At 40.3% G+C, this 21,747-nt stretch overlaps 1 protein-coding gene across 6 annotated transcripts in view; it reads left to right on the forward strand.

Moving 5' to 3' along the window:
- adcy7 (adenylate cyclase 7) overlaps window positions 1-21,747 on the forward strand; it is a 164,929-nt gene that overhangs the window by 84,438 nt on the left and 58,744 nt on the right. For 4 of the 6 annotated variants that reach the window (XM_048606023.1, XM_048606022.1, XM_048606024.1 and 1 more), the window contains 3 exons: window positions 10,314-10,869; window positions 14,893-15,090; window positions 18,772-18,927. In XM_048606023.1, coding sequence (XP_048461980.1) covers window positions 10,687-10,869; window positions 14,893-15,090; window positions 18,772-18,927 — 537 coding nt within the window. In that variant the 5' untranslated portion in view covers window positions 10,314-10,686. Of the gene's footprint in view, window positions 1-10,313; window positions 10,870-14,892; window positions 15,091-18,771; window positions 18,928-21,747 lie in introns of those variants that run through there. The other 2 variants (XM_048606026.1, XM_048606027.1) reach the window with 2 other exon arrangements.

Consider the following 21,747-nt stretch of genomic DNA (forward strand, 5'->3'; position numbering starts at 1 on the left):
TAAGGGACATCGTCACCTGGTCCGGTCTACATGTGACTCCAGACCCACAGCAATGTGATTCACTCTGAATTGCCTTCTGCATGCCATTCAGTTGTACCAATCGCTACAAAGTTTTGAAGAAATGAAACCAGACAAATCACCTGGCATCGACCTAGGCACTAGTAAAGACAATGGCAGAAACAGCTCTGTCTGCCATCTGGGGGCTACTGCCAAAACTGGGAGAGCAACAGCTTGATATAGTGTACACGTGGAATCAGACCTTACAGACAATGTCCCGGACACCATCACCATCCCTGGATATGTCCTGCCTCACTGGCAGGACAGACCCAGCAGAGGTGGTAGCGCAGTGGTACACAATGAGAAGGGAAATGCTTTGGGAATCCTCAATATTGACTCCAGACCTCATAAAGCCCGCTGGCTTCAGGTTAAACATGGGCAAGAAAACCTCCTGCTTGTTACCACATACTGTCCTCCCTCAGCTGAGTACTGGTACTCCTCCATGCTGAACAACACTTAGAGGAAGTACTGAGGATGGCAAGGGTAGAAAATGTACTCTGAGTGGGAGATTTCAATGTCCACCACCAAGATTGGCTTCTGCTGATCGAGCTGGTCCAGTCCTAAAGGACATAGTTGCTAGACTGAGTCTGAGGCAGGTGGGGAGGGAACCAACAAGAGGGGAAAAACATACTTGACCTCATCCCTGCTAATCTGCCAGCTGCAGATGCATCTTTCCATGACAGTATTGACGAGTGAACACCACACAGTCGTTGTGGAGGTGAAGTCCTGCCTTCACACTGAATATAACTTCCATTGTTTTGTGCTAAGTGTAACAGACTTCAAACTAGTGACTCCAAACGGGGCATCCATGAGGGGCTGTCTGTCATCAACAGCAGCAGAAGTGTATTCCACAATCTGTCACCCCATGGCCCAGCATATCCCCCATGCTTCCATTACCATATCAAGCCAGAGGTTCATTGGAGAGTGTGGGAGGGGATGCTAGGAGCAGCACCAAGCATACCTGAAAATGAGGTGTCAGCTTAGTGAAGCCACCAGACAAGACTACTTGCATGTCAAAAAGGTGATAGACAGATCTAAGCGATCCTGTAACTAATGGATCTGATCTAAGCTCTGCAGTCTTGCCACATTCAGTTGTGAATGCTGGTGGACTATTAATTTATTGGAGGATGCAGCACCACAAATATCCCCGTCCTCAATGATGGAAGAGCTCAGCACCTCAGTGCAAAAGATAAGGCTGAAGCTTTCACTGCAGTCTTCAGCTAGAAGTGCTGAGTGAACGATCCATCTTGGCCGCCTCTCGTGGTCTCTAGCCAATTGGATTCCCTCCACGTGATATCAAGAAACAGTTGGAGGCATTGGATACTGCAAAGGCTACAGGTCCTGACAACATTCCTGCAATAGGACTGAAGACTTGTGCTCCAGAACTTGCTGCTCCCTTCACCGAGCTGTTCCAGTACAGTTACAAGACTGGCATCTTCCCGACAATGTGGAAAACTGCCCAGGTATATTATGTACATTAAAGCAGGACAAATCCAATCCAGCCAAATACCGCCCCATCAGTCTACTCTCGATCATCAGTAAAGTGATGGATGCTGATATCAGCATTGCTATCAAGGAGCACTTACTCACCAATAACCTGCTCAGTGACACCCAATTTAGGTTCTGCTAGGGCTACTCAGCTCCTGATCTCATTACAGCCTTGGTTCAAATACTGACAAAAGAGCTAAAGACCTTGACATCAAGGCTGCATTTAACCGAGTGTGGCATCACGGAGGCCTAGCAAAACTGGAATCAATGGGTGTCGGGGCAAACTCTCCAGTGGTTGATATATCTGGCAGATAGGAAGATCGCTCCAGGTCATTGCTGCAGGAGTTCCTCAGGGTAGAGTCCTAGGCCCAACCGTCTTCAGCTGCTTCATCAGTGACCTTCCCTCCATCATAAGGTCAGAAGTGGAGATGTTCACCAATGGTTGCACCACGTTCAGCACCATTCACCACTCCTCAGATACTGAAGCAGTCCATGTTCAAACACAACAAGAACTGGACAATATCTAGGCTTAGGCTGACAAGTGGCAAGTAACATTTGCGCCACACAAATGCCAATCTGTGACTATCACCAATAAGAGACAATCTCACCATGACCCCTTGATATTCAATGGTGTTACCATCACTGAATCCCCCACAATCAACATCCTGGGGGTTACCATTGACCAGAAACTCAATTGGACTCACCACGTAAATACAGTGGCTACAAGATCAGGTCAGAGACCAAGAATACTATTGCGAGTCACCCACCTCCTGACTCCCCATCTACAAGCCTGTCCACCATCTACAAGGCACAAGTCAAGAGTGTGATGGAATACTCCCCACTTGCCTGGATGAGTGCAGCCCCAACAACACTCAAGAAGCTTGACACCATCCAGGACAAAGCAGCCCGCTTGGTTCGCACCACATCCACAAATATCCACTCCCTCCCTCCACCACTGACACTCAGAAACAATCTGTAGTATCTACAAGATGCACTGCACAAATTCACCAAAGATCCTCACAGCACTTTTCAAAACCATGACTACTTCCATCTAGAAGGATAACAACAGCAGATACACGGGAACACCACCATCTTCAACTACCTGCAAAACTGAATACCTGCACAAAGTATTCATTTAGTATCCTACCTACATGTCTACCATTGCATTTCTATTGACCTATCCCTGAACATAATTTGGCAATTCACTTTCACAAGCTCTGCTTTCATGCCCTTATCATCATCCTTATATGTGTTTAATATACTGGTCTTGGACTCGCTCTTCTCTCCCTTGACCTGAATGCAAAATTCAACTCTGATTTCAGGGCTTAATACCCAATGGAGTGGTATTTATAAACTGGTCAAACAAGATAAGTATCAACTTTTAAATCCTTCCAACGGACACCAACATAAGGTGTGTAGCTCCTAGCTACAACATGTGTAATTTACCCCACTAAATCTGACTCCTTAGAGGGGTGGGCAGTTGGCTAATTTGGCTGGATGGCTAGTGTGGGTCAGATTGTTGTCTACATCACAGGGTTTGCTCTGGAAGTGTTCCATTCTGTCAATGTGCATCATGTCTGTGAGCACCAGACTAAAGTCACTCATAGGCACCACAGCCTGTGCAACTGCAAAGATAGATCTTGATAGACATGGACTATCCACTGAAAATGTAGCCCGTGCCATATGTATGAATGCATAAAGCCCAGCGGAGAGAGGTACAGTGCGCCAGCCCTTTAGTTCCACAAGAGACAAAAAAACTGCAAATGCTGGAATCCGAGGTAGACAAACCCGAAATGTTGGCTGCTCATTTCCTTCAGATGCTGCCTGTCCTGCTGTGTTCTTCCAGCCACCGGTTTGTCTACCTATGGTCCAACAAGATGCTCATTGAGCAGATCATGTTAAAGAAGTAGTTCTTCTGCTTGCACCGCTCGGTCTAAGTGCTGCAGTATACATTTCACTGGGTGTTCGCCCTCCTACGGGAGGAATTGCCTCATTATGAATCAATTTCTTCTGCAGACATTAGGGGAGATTTTCTGCGGCCTAAATGGGCACCTAATCCCTGTATCTGCATGCACCCCGGTCGCAGATAATGGGATCTCTTTGGTAGTGATCCACATTTGCACTCTTACATTGATTGTATAACTTTTCCTGATTTGGCTCACATTCATATCATCAGATCTTCAGTTACATCTGCTGCTGATGCTAACAATCTGAACCCTTGGCTGGCTGACTTCTCTCCTCACACTGAGACATAGCTCAGTGCCCTCATGGGAGCCACCAGCTTTTTTGTGTGAAGCAGGTTTCTTGACCCTTTTACTACATTGGACCCACGTGTGACTGTGGTGGACCCCATGGCTGCTAACCTTCACTGCAGCCTCCTTGATCAGCCTGGAGAGTCTCCTGGTACTTTTGGAGGGAAACTGCAGGGAGGTAACTGTGCACCATGTCCTTGGCAGCAGAGTTTGCAATGTATTACCTGGATCTCTGAACCTGTCAGCTGGTGCTAGACTCTGATATTTTTTCCCTTGTTCCTACCAATGAATGACCAGGTTCCACATCTCTGCACTGCTGACTGCTGCATAATGTGTGTCCAGCCTTTCCTGAAATGAGCAGCACTTCCTTCCGCTTCTGGTCCACCACTAGCACCAGACTCTTGTGCATGAAATTCAACCCTATAATTCTGCGGCACTGGCCTGTATCTTTGTAAACTCAAACTGCTGCACTGAAGTTATCTTCGCTGCTCCTCGGGTAAAATAAGTTTCAGGTAGGAATGTATTTTAACTTTCTTTGAAGTGCACAGAAACAAAAGGCAATAAATGACTATAGCTCTCAATCGATTTTTACATCAAATAACCATTCTTCCATATTGAATGAGTAGTCCACCCTAAACAATGATGTTTGTTATTGTATGTACTGGTCACTGGATAATTAGCTACTTGACACTTCAGAGAACCATAGAAACGTGGTCTTCTGAAGTAGTTTGTCCACAGATACATTACCTAAGCAAGGCCAAAGCTTCATTACTCTTGCCAAAGGTCAGTAACAATACAAGGGTGTGACTGAGTAATTCTGTATATCGGCAGGTTTTCCAAGAGACTGGGGCAGGCTGAGGGTGATCATGGAGGGTCAAAAATTCTATCACATTGCCATATTGTGCAGTACCTCTGAATTGTAAAGACTTTTTAAATCCATTAACGTGCAGCTAGTGTAAATCTACCAGTTTGGAATAATGCTGATTGGTTCGGCAAAACTATCAAAATCTTGGTTTGCCTCAAAAATGCACCTCTGGACTCCATTAGCCCTGAGTTTCATTGGAGGAGGGAAGGTGAAATACTTAGCCTTAGTATCCTTGCTTAAGTTAAGAGTATGGTGTGAACAATTTCAAGTGTAGAAATCTCTATGTGCTCAAGACTGCATTTGCTGTTTTACTTCCTTGTGAAAGCACACACCATACTGAAGTACAGTTCCACAGGAGTGGGGCAAGAAATAAAATATTTTGCACCCTGGATCCCGAACACTCTATATTGACCTATGCTGTAAAGTGGATACATGTGAACATCAGCTGGGAACAGAATTAGAACAGCTGTGATGCCCCACTGTGTGAATAGCCTGCCAATTTCTGTTCAGTAAACTCACTGATATTGACTAGTCACCTAGGTAAGACACTAGGGAGCTGCCACCTCATACAGAACTGTAAAACAGTTGGACATGAAGCCCAGAGAAGAAAGTTGTTTTAAAAATAACCCATTTCACTTGGTTGTCTTAACCAGATTTCTGCTCTGGAGCCAATAACACATCTATGAAAGGATTGAACAAAGCGCTTATTTTATCCGCTTTAAACCAATTCCGGGTTTATGAAATAGTTTTAAACTTAAATGTGATTTGAGGAGATTATGGATAAAGCTTTCACTGCACGCTCTTATTTGCATTGTTAAGCTGTGGGCACTATTCTTTACAAATGTTGTTGTATGAACGGCTATCATTATCTACTCAAGAAGCACATTGTATTATAGAAGCAATGTACAGCCGTTGCTGAAAAGCAAGTAGGAGTGAAGCTGTGTTGCTGTTTTCGAGGAAGGTACCCCAGTAGGTAAGGGGCACCATCTGATTACTGCACACCAACTCTGTCTGATGTTTTAAGCACTTTTTAAACAAACAAATGTATTTTACTCCTGCCCAACTGACCACATCATCCTTCTTATGGCATGGGCAGTGTTATATTGGTGTTAGCTGACTTAGTCATTTATTTACACATGGTGCGTGGGCTGCAGATTTAGGTAGATTTAGATTTTGGAAGAACTCAGGATGGAGATGGCTTGCCACCTAAGCTATGTTACATGACCTGCACCGTCCCAAAAAACACACTCATCAGAGGCACACAAGCTCAAGCTCCAGCTCCATGACCTGTGATCAGAATTAGGAAATGTTTTGCTGGAGCAAATTTTAAACAAGAAGAAGGCAGAAAGGTGGCCAAAAAGAGCCAGCAGCTAGGTCTGCAACTGGTGGCAGGCATGAAAGACCACAAACGCACACTATATCAACACCCACTCTGACCACTGTGCCTTGGCCTCTTATTCTAATAAAGCTCAAAGTACACCTGAGGAGCAATACCTCATCTTACACTAAGGCATGTTACAGTCTTCTGGACTTGTCACAATCCCTGATGAGAAGACTGCTGAAGTTCAAGCCTCACTATTTTCTGAGTCACCCCATATCTGAAATATGACCTGGTTTGATGTGTAGGATGCTTAATTTAACTGACTGTACTGTCACAAATTCTGAGTAGAGACAAGGCGTTTTACCGTAGCTTTCGTAGGGAGCAGCTGTATCTGTACCACCTCCCTAAGGCCCTCATAATTATAGTGTTTGACCAAATGCAATAAACCTTGCAAATGCAAAGAACAGTGTAACATTTGTTGATAACTTGATGGCAGTGTATTCTCAACGACTAATCATTAGATAGACCCAAGACAAAGCAAAGATAAAGAAGGATTGGTGGCAGGAAGCTACCTCAAAATACACTTATCTAGTACACTATGTACTGGTATAGGTGCAAAATGCTAGAACACACGAGAAATGGGCATTGGGAGAATACTAGAGGCAACAGGATCCAAAGACAATCTGTGCTGTGTTCTGAGCATGCAGCCATTTGAAGATCTAGGCCATTAACTCTGTTTACTTATTTCCACAGATACTGTCTTACCTCCTGAATAGCTCCAGTGCTTTCTGCTTTTATTATAGTCAATTTTAATAGATTGCAATAGAGTTTGATTGAAGTTCAAACTGTGATTCATTTGAAAATAAGCCAGTGGCTTCTTCAGAAACACCGGGAATAAGCAGATGTGCCGTACCCTTGTCTTCCACTTTCTGCCTGTTGAAGGCAGCCGTAAACAATGATGAAACGGAGAGTGTGTTCCTGTTTCTGCGAAAGCTGCTATCATATTTAAACTAGCAATTGCCCCAGTTCATAAATTTATCATCAAGATTATTTTTGTTGATTTGTTTATGGGGTATGGGCATTGCTGGCTTGGATTTGTTGCCCATGTATCTGCTGCCCTTCTCCTTCTATGTTAAAGAAGTTGTGGGTTTAGAAGGTGGTGTCAAAAGGTACTGCAAGTTGTTTCAGTACATTTTGTTGATGGTAGACATTATTAGCACTGTGCTTTGCTGGTGAAGAGTAAATGTTGAAGGTGGTGGATGGGTGTCAATCAAGTGGGCTGCTTTGTACTGGATGATGGTGTTAATCTTCTTGAGTCTTGTCGGAGCTGCACTCATTCAAGAGAGTACTGCAATACACTGCTGACATGTGCCTTGTAGATGGTGGACAGGCTTTGGTAGGGGGTGTGGGGTTGGGGTAAGGGTGGGGAGAGACAGTGTGTGGTGCAGGTGCAGGATGTCAGTTACAGAATTCCCAGCCTATGACTTGCTTTTGTAGTTATTATGTGGCTAGTCCAATTTAGTCTCTGATCTATGGCAATCTCCAGAATATTAATGCAACTCATAATATCATTGAAAGTGCTGTGATAGATTAATTTGATATTTGACCAGATTGTTCTCAGGCTTCCTGCACTAACTATAGGTGGTAAATAAAATATACTCACCCTTCTGCAAAGCCTTTTTGGTGATCTGAAATGTGTATCTAGTTTCTGATGCCAATTGTTGTCGGGAAGGACTCTGTAATAGTCAGTCCTAGCCACACTGTCATGACAAATGTATCAATGAGAGGGCAGCAGTTTTGGATGACTTCATTTCCAGAAAGTACAAGGTGGGACCTCGGTTAGGAGAGCATATGAATTGTTGAGGTTGCACATAAAAGGGTTATCGATGAGTGTTTAATCACTAAATGAACTGAACCGAAGATGGGCAATGTTATTGGAGGTGGATGTTCTTACCCATGGAGGTAATGAAGATATATTGTTCAAATATTAAATCTGAGTCAAATAAGATGCCATGGCTGATGGTAGTCTAGTTATCCTCAGAAAATGGCTCAGGAGGAGGATGGAATCATTGCTTGGAATGAAAGGAAAACAAATGCATTTGCCTAGCATCCTTGCTGTCCAGATGATGTCCCAAAATGCTTTACAATAAATGATGTAGTTTTGATTTGTAATCACTATTTTAATGTAGGGATCAGAGTTTGTGATAGAGACGAAAGACCCTTGTCTTTCCCAATATTTAAGTGGAGGATGTTTCTGCACAAGTAGCACTGCAAGCGATGAGGTAGAGGTGGATGTTGTTAGTGTAAATGTGGAAGCTGACATTCTCTTTTTGAATGCTGCTGCTGAGGGGATGAGAAATGGATGAGAAATAGGAGGGGACCAACATAACTTATTAGTGGACTCCAGATATAACCTACTGAATGGAAAACAGGTGGGTTCAGGTTAATAGAGAGTCAAATTAGGCCGGCTATAACATGGATGTCTAAGCTCGTGTTGCCTTCTTCTAAAATGATGAAATACAATTATTTTCTTCACCATTCCGTTCCTCACTATGTTTAATTGATACCGCATGTCCATGTTAATATGCTGACCATGCACAGGGAAAAAACTTGGGGTTTTTCTGGTACTAGTTGCTGTGTTTATCCTGTATACCTGTTGACAGAGAGTTGACATTTGCTGCCTTTTTGTTTCCTTCCATTAACTGGGAAGGAAGTTTTACTGGTCAGGTAGAATAACTTTCAAATTTCCATGTTGGTAGGATTAATTAATAAATGCTTATTTAAAACAGTTATTGATGTAATAAATTTTACATCTCGTGTATAAACAAAGTTTGTAGATTGTACTCTGGTAGCTCCAAGTATTGTAATGGTAGTGCACAGTAAAAACATGAGCAGTAAAGGATAGGGGGAATTAAGAAAGTAACTTCAGCCCTGTCAAGTGAGAAAGACAACTTTAGGTCAGATGCCTATTTTACACCCCTCTCAAGTTGACGCTGCATTAAACTGAATTCTGGTTATATGGTACTGCATCATTAATGGGTCAGATTCTAATTTTAACAGTAAAAATTCAGTACTCTTTATCCCTTTAGTGAAGAGAAACTAGAATTTGTCCCTGGTATATACAGATTGGTCTATTTTGTCTGTCATTTCTTGACAATCTTACAAAAATGATAATGTAGCCCTATGTACAGACTAGTTAAATGATCTTTTGTTATTCTAAGTCTGCTGTAAGGATTGTTCTGGCACATAATTTCCCATGAAGAAAGGCCAGAAACTGCCATGGTGATGGTAATCTAGTAGGGAAAATGCTGTGACCAAGTTATCCGTCCTTAATAGAGCTTTATTCAGAAATCCTATTCTTCATGCTACAATTATAATACCGCAGTTTCCGGAGTGCTGAAAGAAGTTAAATCAAACATCCATTCGTAAAGTGTTGGTCATAGGTCCTTAAACGTAACCCTCAATGCTGATAATCATTGTTCTTTAGTCTTTGCTGTCACCATGGAACTTTTAGTAATGTAAGCAGTCACACATGTCTCTCTCAGTCTCTGCTCTCCGAAAAGCATGAAAATGTATTTTAAATCTTTAATCGTACTTTCAGATGTTTGGGCCAGCTTTTGTATGTTTGGGGACAAGAAAAGAATCTTTGAGTTTCTCTTTGTGTGGCATTTTTATAAGGATGTCTTTGTATAACTGTTATAGTTGATGTTATAATTTTGAATATCAGAGCAACCTTACTGAAGCAGTTTAAATGTCTGAATAGGAAACAAGCTTTTTCAAGCATGTTGTGCCATTTAAAGCTGCACAAATAAGTTTTATAGCTGTGGTAAATAGGAAAGATGTGTAATTTGATCAACACTAAAATACTATTCATAATCCACTGTACTTTTTTGAGTTTCTATAATAGGAAAGTTGAGAAGAAAATATTTGTGATGTTTTAGTTTAAGTTGGATAATATAACTGAATTTAAACCCATAAAGTGCTGGAGAAACCCAGTAGGTTTGGCAGCATCAGGGGAAAGAGAAACAGAATTTTGAATCCAATCTGACTGCTTTTCAGAACCCAAACAAATTTAACACATTTGAGGTTGATACAGTTTTAATACATTATGTATGATTATCGAAATTGTATAACATTTTCAGAATAAATCAGCAACGGGTTGGAAAGTACTTAAAATTATGTATTTGAAAAAATGAGTTCAATAGACAAAAATTTTGTGAAAGTCCAGTTAAGAAAGAAATAATTGAATAGCAATTTGCTGAAATGCATAATATGAATTGTCCTATATGTGAAGCGCTCAATCTAACTGATTTCTCTTCTCTTTTATTAGACTCCTGGCAGGATAGATAATACTGGAGAAAGCAGTAACCATCTGCCCCAGATGTTGTAAAGCATATCATTTATTTGGCAATGATCATTCAGAAGTGCTGGAAACAAGATGTTCTTTCAAAGCTGAGAATCATGCTAACTACAATTGATGAAGAGCACACAGAGAGTCAAAACATCAGAACAGACTGGGCAGAATGATTCCCACTACCTTTTACACTGCATTTGAGTTGGAAGAAAAACACCAGAATGCGACTGAACCAAGAACAGTGCTTTTTAACCAAATGGGAAGTGAAAATCTCCTTTAACGAGGAACCTTGACAGCCATGCTCTGAGTTTTGAACTTCTATCATTTTAACTTGTAAGGAAAATATTGAATGATAACAATGCCATCAAGGGGAAAATACTTTATTAGTGAAAATGAAGCTCGTAGAAGTACTGACTCACTGTATGAGACTTATTGCTGTATGAGCCAGCAATTTCCACTTGTTGTCCTCTTCTTAGTGATAATCATTGGGGCTTGTATAGCTCTGATTGCTCTTTTGTTTTCCATTGACCTGGTAAGTGTTACTCTAAATATCTTGCCAATTTATACTTTATGAATTGTTAATATTATTTGTAAATAAAGGATGCTACTTTCCAATGTTATTTTTCTGCGTAAATAAGGTTTATATTTTAGATCAGAAAACATGTAGAGACAATCGATTATAACACATTGACTAAATGCATTTTAAACTGTAGTATTTTGAAGTTTTTTTGAATTATGTTGTCCAATTATTGTCTCCTTTTGAAGAAAATACTTGGAACAAATTTTGACATTATAGCCTCCTCACATTTGCCAGGCACACTGGAACACTTCAGCTCCATATAGCCGTGCTGTATCTGGAATTGTGCGTCTCAGCATTCTTTCAACATTACTGGGTCAAAATCCTGAAACTCCCTTCCTTCCTAACAGCACAACAATAGTACTTTAACCAACAATGAGAACTTGTACTTCTACAGTGCTTTAACAAAATGTCCCATCTGCCTGACAGCCATATACCAAACAAAATAGGACACCAAGACACGATGCAAATTAGTTCAAATGGTGGAGGTAGGTTTTAAGGAGTGTCATGAAGGGGAGGAGAGAGAGAGATAGGATGGAATTCCAGAGCTTTAGACCAAAGCAGCTGAAGCACAGTCACCAGTGGTAGAGAAATTGAAGTCAGGAATGTTCAAGTTTCCAGAACTGGATGAGTGTGGATATTTCGGAAGGTTTTAGTGCTGGAGCAGATTACAGAGTTGCGGCCAGAAGAAATGAGCAAGGATATGGAGGAATTTGAACCAAGGATAAAAATTTTGAAATCAAACCTTTGCTTGACCACAAGACAGTGCCCAGCTGAGATAGGGGAATGTGCAAGCTAAGACCCATGTTGTAGTGTTTTGGATGATCTCAAAGTTTATGGAAGGTAGAATGGGGGAATGTTTTGCCTGGATTGTATTGGAATGGTCAAGCCTAGGGTAATGAAGGCAAGAATAAGGGCTTCAACAGCAGATACGCTGAGATAAGGATGTAGGTAGACGGTTTTACAGAGGTCAAAACAGGCAATCATGATGAGGTACAAATGTGGAATTTTTGTCTTGTGGTCAAATATGTTACCAAGGTTTCAAATAGTCTGATTCGTTAAAGCCTTTGGCCAGGCAGAGGGATGGTATCTACGGAACAAACTTTGGAATGGGAGCTGAAAACAACAACTTAATTTTTCACAGCATTTATTTGAAGAAATTTCTGCTCATCTAGATGTCAAGTTTCTCTGTCTAATCATTTAGTGATAGTGGGAGTGGTAGGGAGGCAGTGATGAGATAAAACTGGGTGGCGTCAGTAGACTTCTGAAAAATTCTGTGCTTTTGATTAGAGTTACTAAGCAGCAGCATGTAGATGAGAAGGTCAAAGGTAGATTCCTTAGGGGAGGTGGGAGGGGGAGCCCTGAGGTAATGGTGCAGGACTGGTAAGTGAAGCAAGTACAAGTGTCATTCTGTATGGTGATTTAAATTATTAAGAATGGGACCAGGCAGTCAACTGTGCCAAAAGCTGCAGACAGATTGAGAATGATGGAGGGGGTGGGATGTGGTGGAGGGATGGAGTGGGGTAGGGTGGGTACTGCTGTTGGTTTACCGCTTGAATTACCATGGTGCAAAATCAAAGATTCCCTTTACATTGGAAAGTTGGAATAGGTTACAGATATTGACTTTCTTGAGAATGAATATATTCATTCTAATCACGCTTTCATTTGGTAAGTCAGTCACATTGGTTAAAAGAGAGAAATCTCTAGTTGGAATTATGACCCCTAATTGGGTTTATAAATTTCCAAATTCTCACTGCTAACCTTTTGTTCATGTTAGACAGAAGCTGGTGCCACACCATCTGATGTTCTGGTCACCAAGGTGTTGTATTTCTAAATTGTCATACCACGAAAGCCTCATTAATGTTTATCATACCAAAAAAATCATAATTAACTGCTTATGAAGAAGAATAAATATTCAGCATAATATTGCCCAATTAGTTAATTTCAAAGCAACTAATCATAAACCTGTAAATACCATCAAACGTCTATCAAATTAGTCAAATGTTTCCTTCATAATTTTTGGGGGACACCATTTTCATTTCCCTCTTTGGTGATGGGAATAAATTAACATAACACAAAGACTTTGAAATGAATTAATGTTTTTGGATGGTGTGGGCAATAAACTCATTAAATATGATCAGAAAATAGGTCATTTGATGTAAGATGTTCTTTCACTTAGTGTTTCTGTTTCTATTCTGGAATATTAACTTGGGAACGTCATCTAATTTTTGGATGGTGGGTATCCCCAGCTGATCTAGATCAGCTTTTCAATCCGTGGATGGAATGCATGTCATGGGAGTTAGTTACACTACATGCCCTCCTTATGGATCCATAGCAGTCAAGATTTCACATGAAACCAGAGAGAACATTTACAATTAACTGAGATATAAACAGTGGAGAGAAACCTCCACAATTTCAGTTTAATTCATGATCCAAAAGCTGAGTTAACCACATTGATGGACATGTGTGAAAAGTGAGAGATTGGTGTTTATTTTGAAGCAAGAATTCGATGTTCAAGGCACTTTGGTACCAAGCTCACACTGAGCTTTGATACTGAGCCACAATTAATCAGGTGGTCCTGTCCGTGCACTGACCATCCATTGGAGAAATAATCATCGAAGGCATAGCAGCGAGGCAACCTTTATGAACATTGTTTAGAAAGAAGAATATTTTGAGACGGGAAGGAAGATGAAGATACAACTGAATAACGTATCCTGCAAATTTCGCAAATCCACTGTGGAAAGTAGAGCAAAAATCATTGTACAAGCTTGGGGAAAATTGATTTTGGGGAAGGGCTTAAATAAAGCAATTTGTAGTTTTAATGTTTGATAGTTCTGCAAGTCAGTATCTCTGTGAATCCACTTAAACAAGTTAAAAGAACAGGGCTAAAAAAAAAACAGGGCGGGATTTCTGGAAGTTATGTTTAGCAAATTAAGCATTGAGGAGTTTTCTTTTACATTGAGATTTATGATTTAGAATGCAATGCCTGAAAGGGCATTGTAAGACAATTCAATTTTCAGAAGAGATTTGGGTTAAGTATCTGTAAAGGAGAAATGTGCAGAGTTACAGGGAAAGATAGGGGAATGGGACTGATTAGCTCTTTCAAAGAGTCAACACAGGCAAATGGGCTGAATGGTGGCCCTCCATGCCATACAATTTTATGATTTTAAGTATTCTTACTGGTGTGCCCATGCGGTAATTTCAAGGTGAGTTTGGATCAGTTTCTAACAAACGTATTTGATAAAGGGTCTTGCAAGGTAAGACTGCCAGCTAGCCCTCCTGCTCTAAAATTATGATCTAGTACAAGTCTATTTTAATATTAATAAAACAAATTATGATTAGAATGCAAGCTGAGATACAATAATCCCTGTAAAAGTATAATTTAATGATATTTTACCTTAAAGCAAGAGAGTGTCCGATCAACTTTGCAATCAATGATTCACTCAGAAAAATCATATCCTTAAAAAAAACTGTTTCGGAATCATGCTTTCAACGATTTTACTAAGTGCTTAATTAAAGACAAAAGGAGGCATTTACCCATTTCTTATTAAAAAGAATTTGGAGGCCTGTCTTTGTTAACGTGTGCACAACACAACTTGGCTATTGTGTACATATATTGTGTACATTTTTTTTAGAAAATCATGTTATTTTTCAAATAATGACCAACTGGAGATTTAAGTTGTAAATTGGAGTGTGATTAATGAGTAAAATTCTGAACATTGAAAATCTTTCTCTTTAAAAATTAATTTGGACCTGGTTGTACTCGGTATGCTTTTATTGAACATAGGTCTAGAAAAAATTTTGGTATTTGCATTAGTTAAAGTACATGCATTTTGATGTGGTACCATAACAGTTACTGTTGTCAAGCCTTTCATGTGATTGTGGTAATGTATAACTTTATATAGAATGACAATGCTTCACAAATGGAAATCAAGTCATATATAATTCATATTAATTATGCATTTTTCTTTCAAACAGGATGTTCAGATGCACCTTCTCTTTTTTATTACATTATGCACTGCTTTGGGCATATTTATAGTGATTTTTGTGCTTGTCTGCATTGAGTCGTTATTTCAAAGATGGATGAAGATATTTGCATTAGTCATTTGGGTTTGTCTTCTTACAATGGGGTACGTTTTCATCTTTGCTGGTGGTGCTATCTCTGCTTGGGACCAGGTAAGCTCATTTCAATTTTTAACCCTTTGTTATGGTGCTATTTGTTTTGAATTAAATTCTTTGGTGTTGAATTTCTGCATGGATTCTTCTGCTGTAATTTTAGCAGAAAATTGCTTTATTCCTGTGGTTTTTTTACCAAAATTCCCAAGGGAGCTTAAGAGACCCCTTGTATAAGTTACACCTTGTATATCTCTTAAGCGATCACTTTTACAGGTTTGTCAACTGGCAATTTTATTAAAATTGCGATTAAGCCACTATGAAATTAGCTTCTCATTTTTCAACCCTTGTGGTATCAATTTCTCTTAATTAGTAACCATTGAAAAATGTAATGAAATTATGTTCAGTACTTGATATGGAGCCCTTGATTTAAGTTAAACTATACTGCAGTGCTGCATTTTTGGAGATCCTGTCCTTCAAGTGAGACCTTTAAACAGAGATCTCGTCTTTTTTTTCCCAATTTCTGGAATAGTGTTATTGCAGGTCATGCCAGCATTTATTGCAATCTTAACTGCTCTTGGGGGGGGATAAAAGGAGATGTTGAGGTGCCTTGTTGAACTGCTGCAATTTTGTGGTGAAGGTAACACCACAGTGATGTTCCTGAGGGAATTCTTGTATCTTGATCCAATGACAATGGTGATGTATTTCCAAAGCAGAATGGTGCATTACTTGTTGGGGAACCTGTAGGGAAATGGTGTTCCCATGTGCATGCTGCACTAGTTCCTTCAGATACTTGAGATCAAGGGGTTGAGAGATGCTGTCATGTAAAACTTCGGCACATCGCTGGCATGCAATTTGTAGATGGTGCACACTGCAGTCTTAGTGTGCTCAATGTGCAGGAGTTGAATGTGTTAGGTGTGGAATGGAGTGCCAGTAAAGCAGGCTGCTTTATTCTTCAGTATATTTAAGTTAGCCTCATCCATACAAGTGGGGAGCATAATACTGATTTGTGCTTTGTTAATTCTGGAACTAATTTCTCAAGTCAGCAGCTGAATAACCCACTATGGAACATCAAACTACTGATTTGCACTTGTAGCCATTGTACTTATTCCAAACTAATTAGGCTCAATTCAGTCCCTGATTAATAGGGCTTGCCCTCTGCACTCCCTGGATGTTGATAGTGGGGGATTGAGCAATCGAATGGCATTGAATTTCAAGGGGAGGTAAATAGGCCTCATCTTGTTGGTGATAGTCATTGCATGGGACATGTATGGACCAAATGTTATTTATCATGTATCAGCCACTGAATGTGGTCCAGGTCTTCCTATATGCAGGCATACACTGGTTCCAAGCTGAAGAGTTGTGAATGAAGCTAAACACTACAATCATAAACAAGAGCGTGTTATGCTGGAGGAAAGGTTAATGATGAAGCAGCTGAAGATGGTTGGGCCTAGGACATTCACCTGAGGAATTCCTGCAGAGATTTCCAGAGATTGAGATAATTGCTCTGCAGTAACCACAACCAACTTCCTTTGTATTGAGCGTGACTCAATGTAGTAGAGAGTTTTTGCCTGATTTCCACTGGATTCAGGTTTATGTGGCTGTCTGGATGGCACATTTGATTACTGCATTGCCTTGATGTCAAGGGTAGTTACTTTCACTTCATTTCTGGAGTTTGGCCCATTTTGGAACCAAGGCTGTGAAGCAGTTAGGAGCTGAGTGTCCCTGGCCAAATCCAAGCAGAGCATCAATGAGCAGGCTATTGCTGTGTAAGTGCCGACCCTTTCCATCACTTTTTCTTATTGATGGAGTAGGCTGATGTGGAAGTCGTGGGCTGGTGAGCATTGTCCTGCTTTTTGTAGACAAGATATGTCTAAGTAATTTTCCATTTGGTTTGTTAGCTGCCGGTGTTGTGGCTGTACTGGACTGTTAGCATGTGGATGGTGTCAAAAGAATGTAAAAATGGGACTTCATCTCCACAAAAACTGTGCTGTCATCACTCCTACTAATAACTGTCATGGACACAGTAGATTATGTAAGGTGGTGGCCAAATTAGTTTCTTCTGTATGTTGGTTTTCTTCCTACTTCTGTATCCTTTAGTGTTCAGTCAGTACAAGTGCTGCACTTTAGGTAATGGGCATTGATGTCCCACAAACAGATTCAGTTTTATGTCAAGGCTATCATCAGTTCTTCTTCCATCTGATGTTAAACCTGGTGGACAGATTCATCAATCGAAGAGGGGAAGAAGATGGTGATCAGTAGGTTACCTTACCTGAGGTTAACCCGATGTCATGAGGCCTGAAGCCATGAGCTGCTCTTGCTTGACTAGTCTGTAGGATTGCTGTTCAATTTCAGCTTAAGTCCTCAGGAAGATTTGTAGGGTTGACTGGCCTGACAGTGCCTTTGTCACATCGATTGCCTCAATGGCGCTGGGTAGTGTCTCTGGTTTTACTATTGTTTTCTTTTATCGGTTTTATATAACTGAGAGAGCAGTTAACAGTTTGGAGTGACATTTAGGCCCTGGTGAGTAAAGACTGATTAAAAGCAGACATTTTTCTTTTCTAACTGTCTAGTAATTTCATAGTAACGTTCGTGATGTCAGTATTTTTAATGTTCCACTCTCACTTAATTTACCTGATTTTAAATTCCATCAAGTGTCCTGGTGAGATTTGAAATTATGCCTCCAGATCATTAGTCCATCTTCTAAGATTTCCAGGTCAATATATCGCCACTATACAATTATACTTGGTACAGTTGCAATCTTGGACCTTAAACGATATTCTGAGCAATGCTTCATTTAGCTTGCACACATTGGTACTGTGCAGAAAACTGAAGGACTGCAGTACCCTGATCACAAGCTGTCCTGTTTAAGCAGCTGTGGGAAACAAAAGAAAATAAATTATGAAATGAGCAGGCCGCACACAAGAAAGAAAAGAGAGGGCTTTGCTTTGGGGCAGTGTTTCGTTTCTTAAAAAGCACAGTCCGCCTGATATTTAATCCCAGTATATACTTCAAGTAGTCTTTAAGGTTCAAGTGGTGAAGGGATAGTATTACTGTCTTGGAGACAGGAGGCCCAGGTTCAAGTTTCGCCTGCTCCACAATTTGTAATAATATACCTGAACAGGTTGGTGTGAAACAGTGCAGGTGGAATCCTTTTAAGAACCAATTACATGTCAAAGCAGGGCAACCTCTGGCTGGTAAACATGGACATTACAGTTGCACTCACAATGAAAAATCCCATGAACTCAAGACTGCATGTTTAAATTATGATGAAGCACAACATCCTATGTAATGAAATCCAGGAACATATTTATAAAGAACGAATAACAATTGCTTCCAGTCCTTGTAGCTATTTTAAAGTCCTATTGTCCTGCCCCTTTGAGTAGAGTGTGGTGCCTCTGCATTTAGGAGGAATCCAATTTCCCTGCTCTGCCATTTATTATGATATTTGTATGGAAATACCAAACCATTACCTTGAATAAGTTGACGTCACACAGGAGAGAGATAAAATTGAAGAGCACCTTTGCATACCTCCTAGCAACAGTTTTGTTTGTACTTGGCTAAAGCAAAGGACTATGCCTTTGTTGAGGATATGATACAGAAAAGAGGACTTTTAAAAATTTTAAAAATTGTCCAGTGATATAAGGAGCAAAAACAAATAGTTTTGTTTGGAAGATGGTTTTATAGTTACAGGTTTCAAGTTTGAGATTTAAATAATAAACTTTATTTTCTGTTTTCTTGAAGGTGCCATTCTTTTTGTACATTAACTTTGTTTTGTATACAATGCTGCCATTATGTACGCGGGATGCCATCATTGCAAGTGTCCTGTCATCCATCTCTCATATTGTTGCCCTCAGTGTTCATTTCTCAGTTGTACCAGACATGTCCTCCATTTCTCAGGTGAGTCTACCTTGACTTTCTCAGTGGTTTGTATAAATTTCTCTTTCCTTTTGAACCTGCTACTCATCTAAGTCAAAACCCCATGATTAAGTCAATGGATTTGACACATGTACTTATCAAAGATGGTGATATATTAATAAATGAGAAGCGAATACACCAATATCTCACTTTATGCATTTGGTGTACAGGATACTTAAATGATGTATGGAACGGTGCAAATGAGTGAATTAAAAGAGAAAGCCCAGCTACAAAAAAGTGGTATGGTGAAATCCTGTTATAGTTCTTAAAGCAAAATCAAGTTCAGTACTATTAGATTAGTAATTGTCACTCATTATAAATGAAAGAAACTTTGCAATAAATGATATGTTCTTTAATTGTGATGGATGGCATATGATAATAAACAGTATGTTCCCTCATAAGCAATGAAGAACCTAAAATATGTGCAAGGAATAAAAACGTAGCATTTTCTCCATTAACTAACTTAATTTTAGGTTTTCATCTGCACTGTTCCACCTTTCTACCTGGAAGATCATTCTAAGTGCTGACATTTTTTGCATGAACTTGATCTTCCTGATCATTTTGAGTGAAGTTCCCTCCACCGGTTTACAACTATGCTTCAATGTTCTTGCATCCTGGCAAACCAAGACTAACTGTCATTGTCATTTCCGAACTGTGTGCTTTCTTCTTTATACCATCATGAAAGCAATTCTCCCTTTGCTGGAGGTAGTGAAAGAGGTGACAAGAAAGAGAAATAATGGTGCGAGTTGGTCCTGGAGAGAAACTCACTCCCTTGTCGGCTGAGCTATTAAATGCTGGGTGAAAAGCTCCACTTAATGCCCTTATGTTGTCAATTAATGATCAATTCACTGTCTTCCCTGGCATACAAAAGATGCTTATTTTCCTAAAACTATGGGAAACCATGGAACCTGCCAAGTTAGAGGGCCATCCAATTGAGCTGATCTGGGGATAATTGGAGGCACCAGCTCCCCTCTCCCTGCAACACCCAGACCTCCAACAAGAAGATAAAAATGACAACTTCTCACAGCTTGATCCCCCCCAAGGAGTGGAGCTCCTTTAGAAGCCAGGGACTGCTGGTCTCTGACCAGTGGTTGCTGGTGTCTCAGGACACCGATGTTGAGGACTACTACAGGGCTGTTCTTATCAGCTCTGTGAGAGAGCTCACTTGTCGCACCCTCCACTCGCCCAATACTTAGAATATGGGAAAGTCCTGCCCAATCTTTCAATAGCCTCCTGATATCTGATATACCTAAAGGTGAGTCTGCAACACACTTAAACATTTGATTCCATTTCACCTTTTGCTGTTTCTGCAGCATACATAATGTATTTGTGACTGTTTTTTCCCCCAGTGTGCTTTTCCTTTCCTTTGTCTGTCAGAAGTCTCAATGGATAGAATTGTACCAATGTCCTTTTGTCGGGCCTCAGCTGTTTTCTCTGACACAGCTGCTGCGCCTAGTTTAGTATCATCTGGGAATAGAAATAGCAGGCAGAGTGTTAGAGACTGTAACACAGAATTTTGGATACCATAAATCATTTGGATCCCTTTCACATTGTTTGACTTAAACAAAATTTCTGGATTCCATTTCAGTCTTGCAACACATTTGAGGGTTTCTAGATAGCTTTTCTTGCTTTTATTTGATTTCACTGTGAAATGCAAATGGATATTGTAAACAATGAAGCTGAAACTTTAATATTTTTGTGCTGTATAGATCATCCAGCCGCCATTTTAAATGACAATGTATACTCTTGCATTTGGCAGAGGTCATGCATTGCATCGAGTGAGCTTACCTCCAAAAAAGATTGGCCACAGAAATTATGATCTGCAACTAGACTGTACCCTGTGAAAGATCTAATCGGAGAAGCATTTAGGACTATGGGGGCATAAAGGGACAATTCCAACAACTTTTGAATGGAGTGTCTTTACCTCTGTTTGCTTTTCTTGTCCAGACATGGTGAGGTTGAGGGCAAAATTGTGTTTTGTTGTTGCTGATCACTATCAGGCCTGAACCTTACTCAGTAGGGATATCTAAAGATGGCTGGTGAAGTGTGGTTGATTGGCACATAATCACAATTCGAAGGGAGAACTAATTGCAGCCATTTAATTTAATGATGGTGAAGCATCCAACACTATAATTTGCTACTTGTGTAGTTCACAGTGTTGTGTAGCAAATTTACTGAGCTTTGAACTTTGCCTATCTAAATTCCAGTTTGGAAAAGGGGCTTAGAGTTTTGTAATTTTAAAATTTGACAAGCAGTTTTCGGTCATAGTCTACCACACAAATTAAAGTGAGCACTGCTAGTAGTGGTGGAATTTGGAAAAGTATTAAATATAATTTGCTCAATTAATTTCGCTCATCAGCCAAACCTCCCTCTAGGATACTGTACTCCCTTATTCCAATAAAGAGGAATTTTGTAAGTCTAATTGGATATAATATTGGCTGAGTGATAGGAAACAGTGTAATGAGCAATGGATTCTTTTCAGACTGGAGGAAGGTTTATAGTGGTGTTCCCCAGGGACCTTGCTTTTTCTGATCTATATTAATAGTCCGGACCTCAGTGTGCAGGGGACTAATTCTAAGTTTGCAGATGACACTATGCTTGAAAGAATTGTAAGCTCTGAGGAAGATGGTGTAGAACTCCAAAAGGACATTGACAGTGGTGAGGTGTGGCAGATGAGGTCCAATGCAGAGAATTGTGAGGTGATGCATTTTGTTGGAAGAACAGTGAGAGATAATACAAAATAGAGGGTACAATTCCAAAGGGGTGCAGGAACAAAGGAACCTGGGTGTATGTGTGCACAGA

Source organism: Rhincodon typus, chromosome 15 (assembly GCF_021869965.1).
Source record: "Rhincodon typus isolate 14 chromosome 15, sRhiTyp1.1, whole genome shotgun sequence".
NCBI classification, from domain to species: Eukaryota; Metazoa; Chordata; class Chondrichthyes; order Orectolobiformes; family Rhincodontidae; genus Rhincodon; species Rhincodon typus.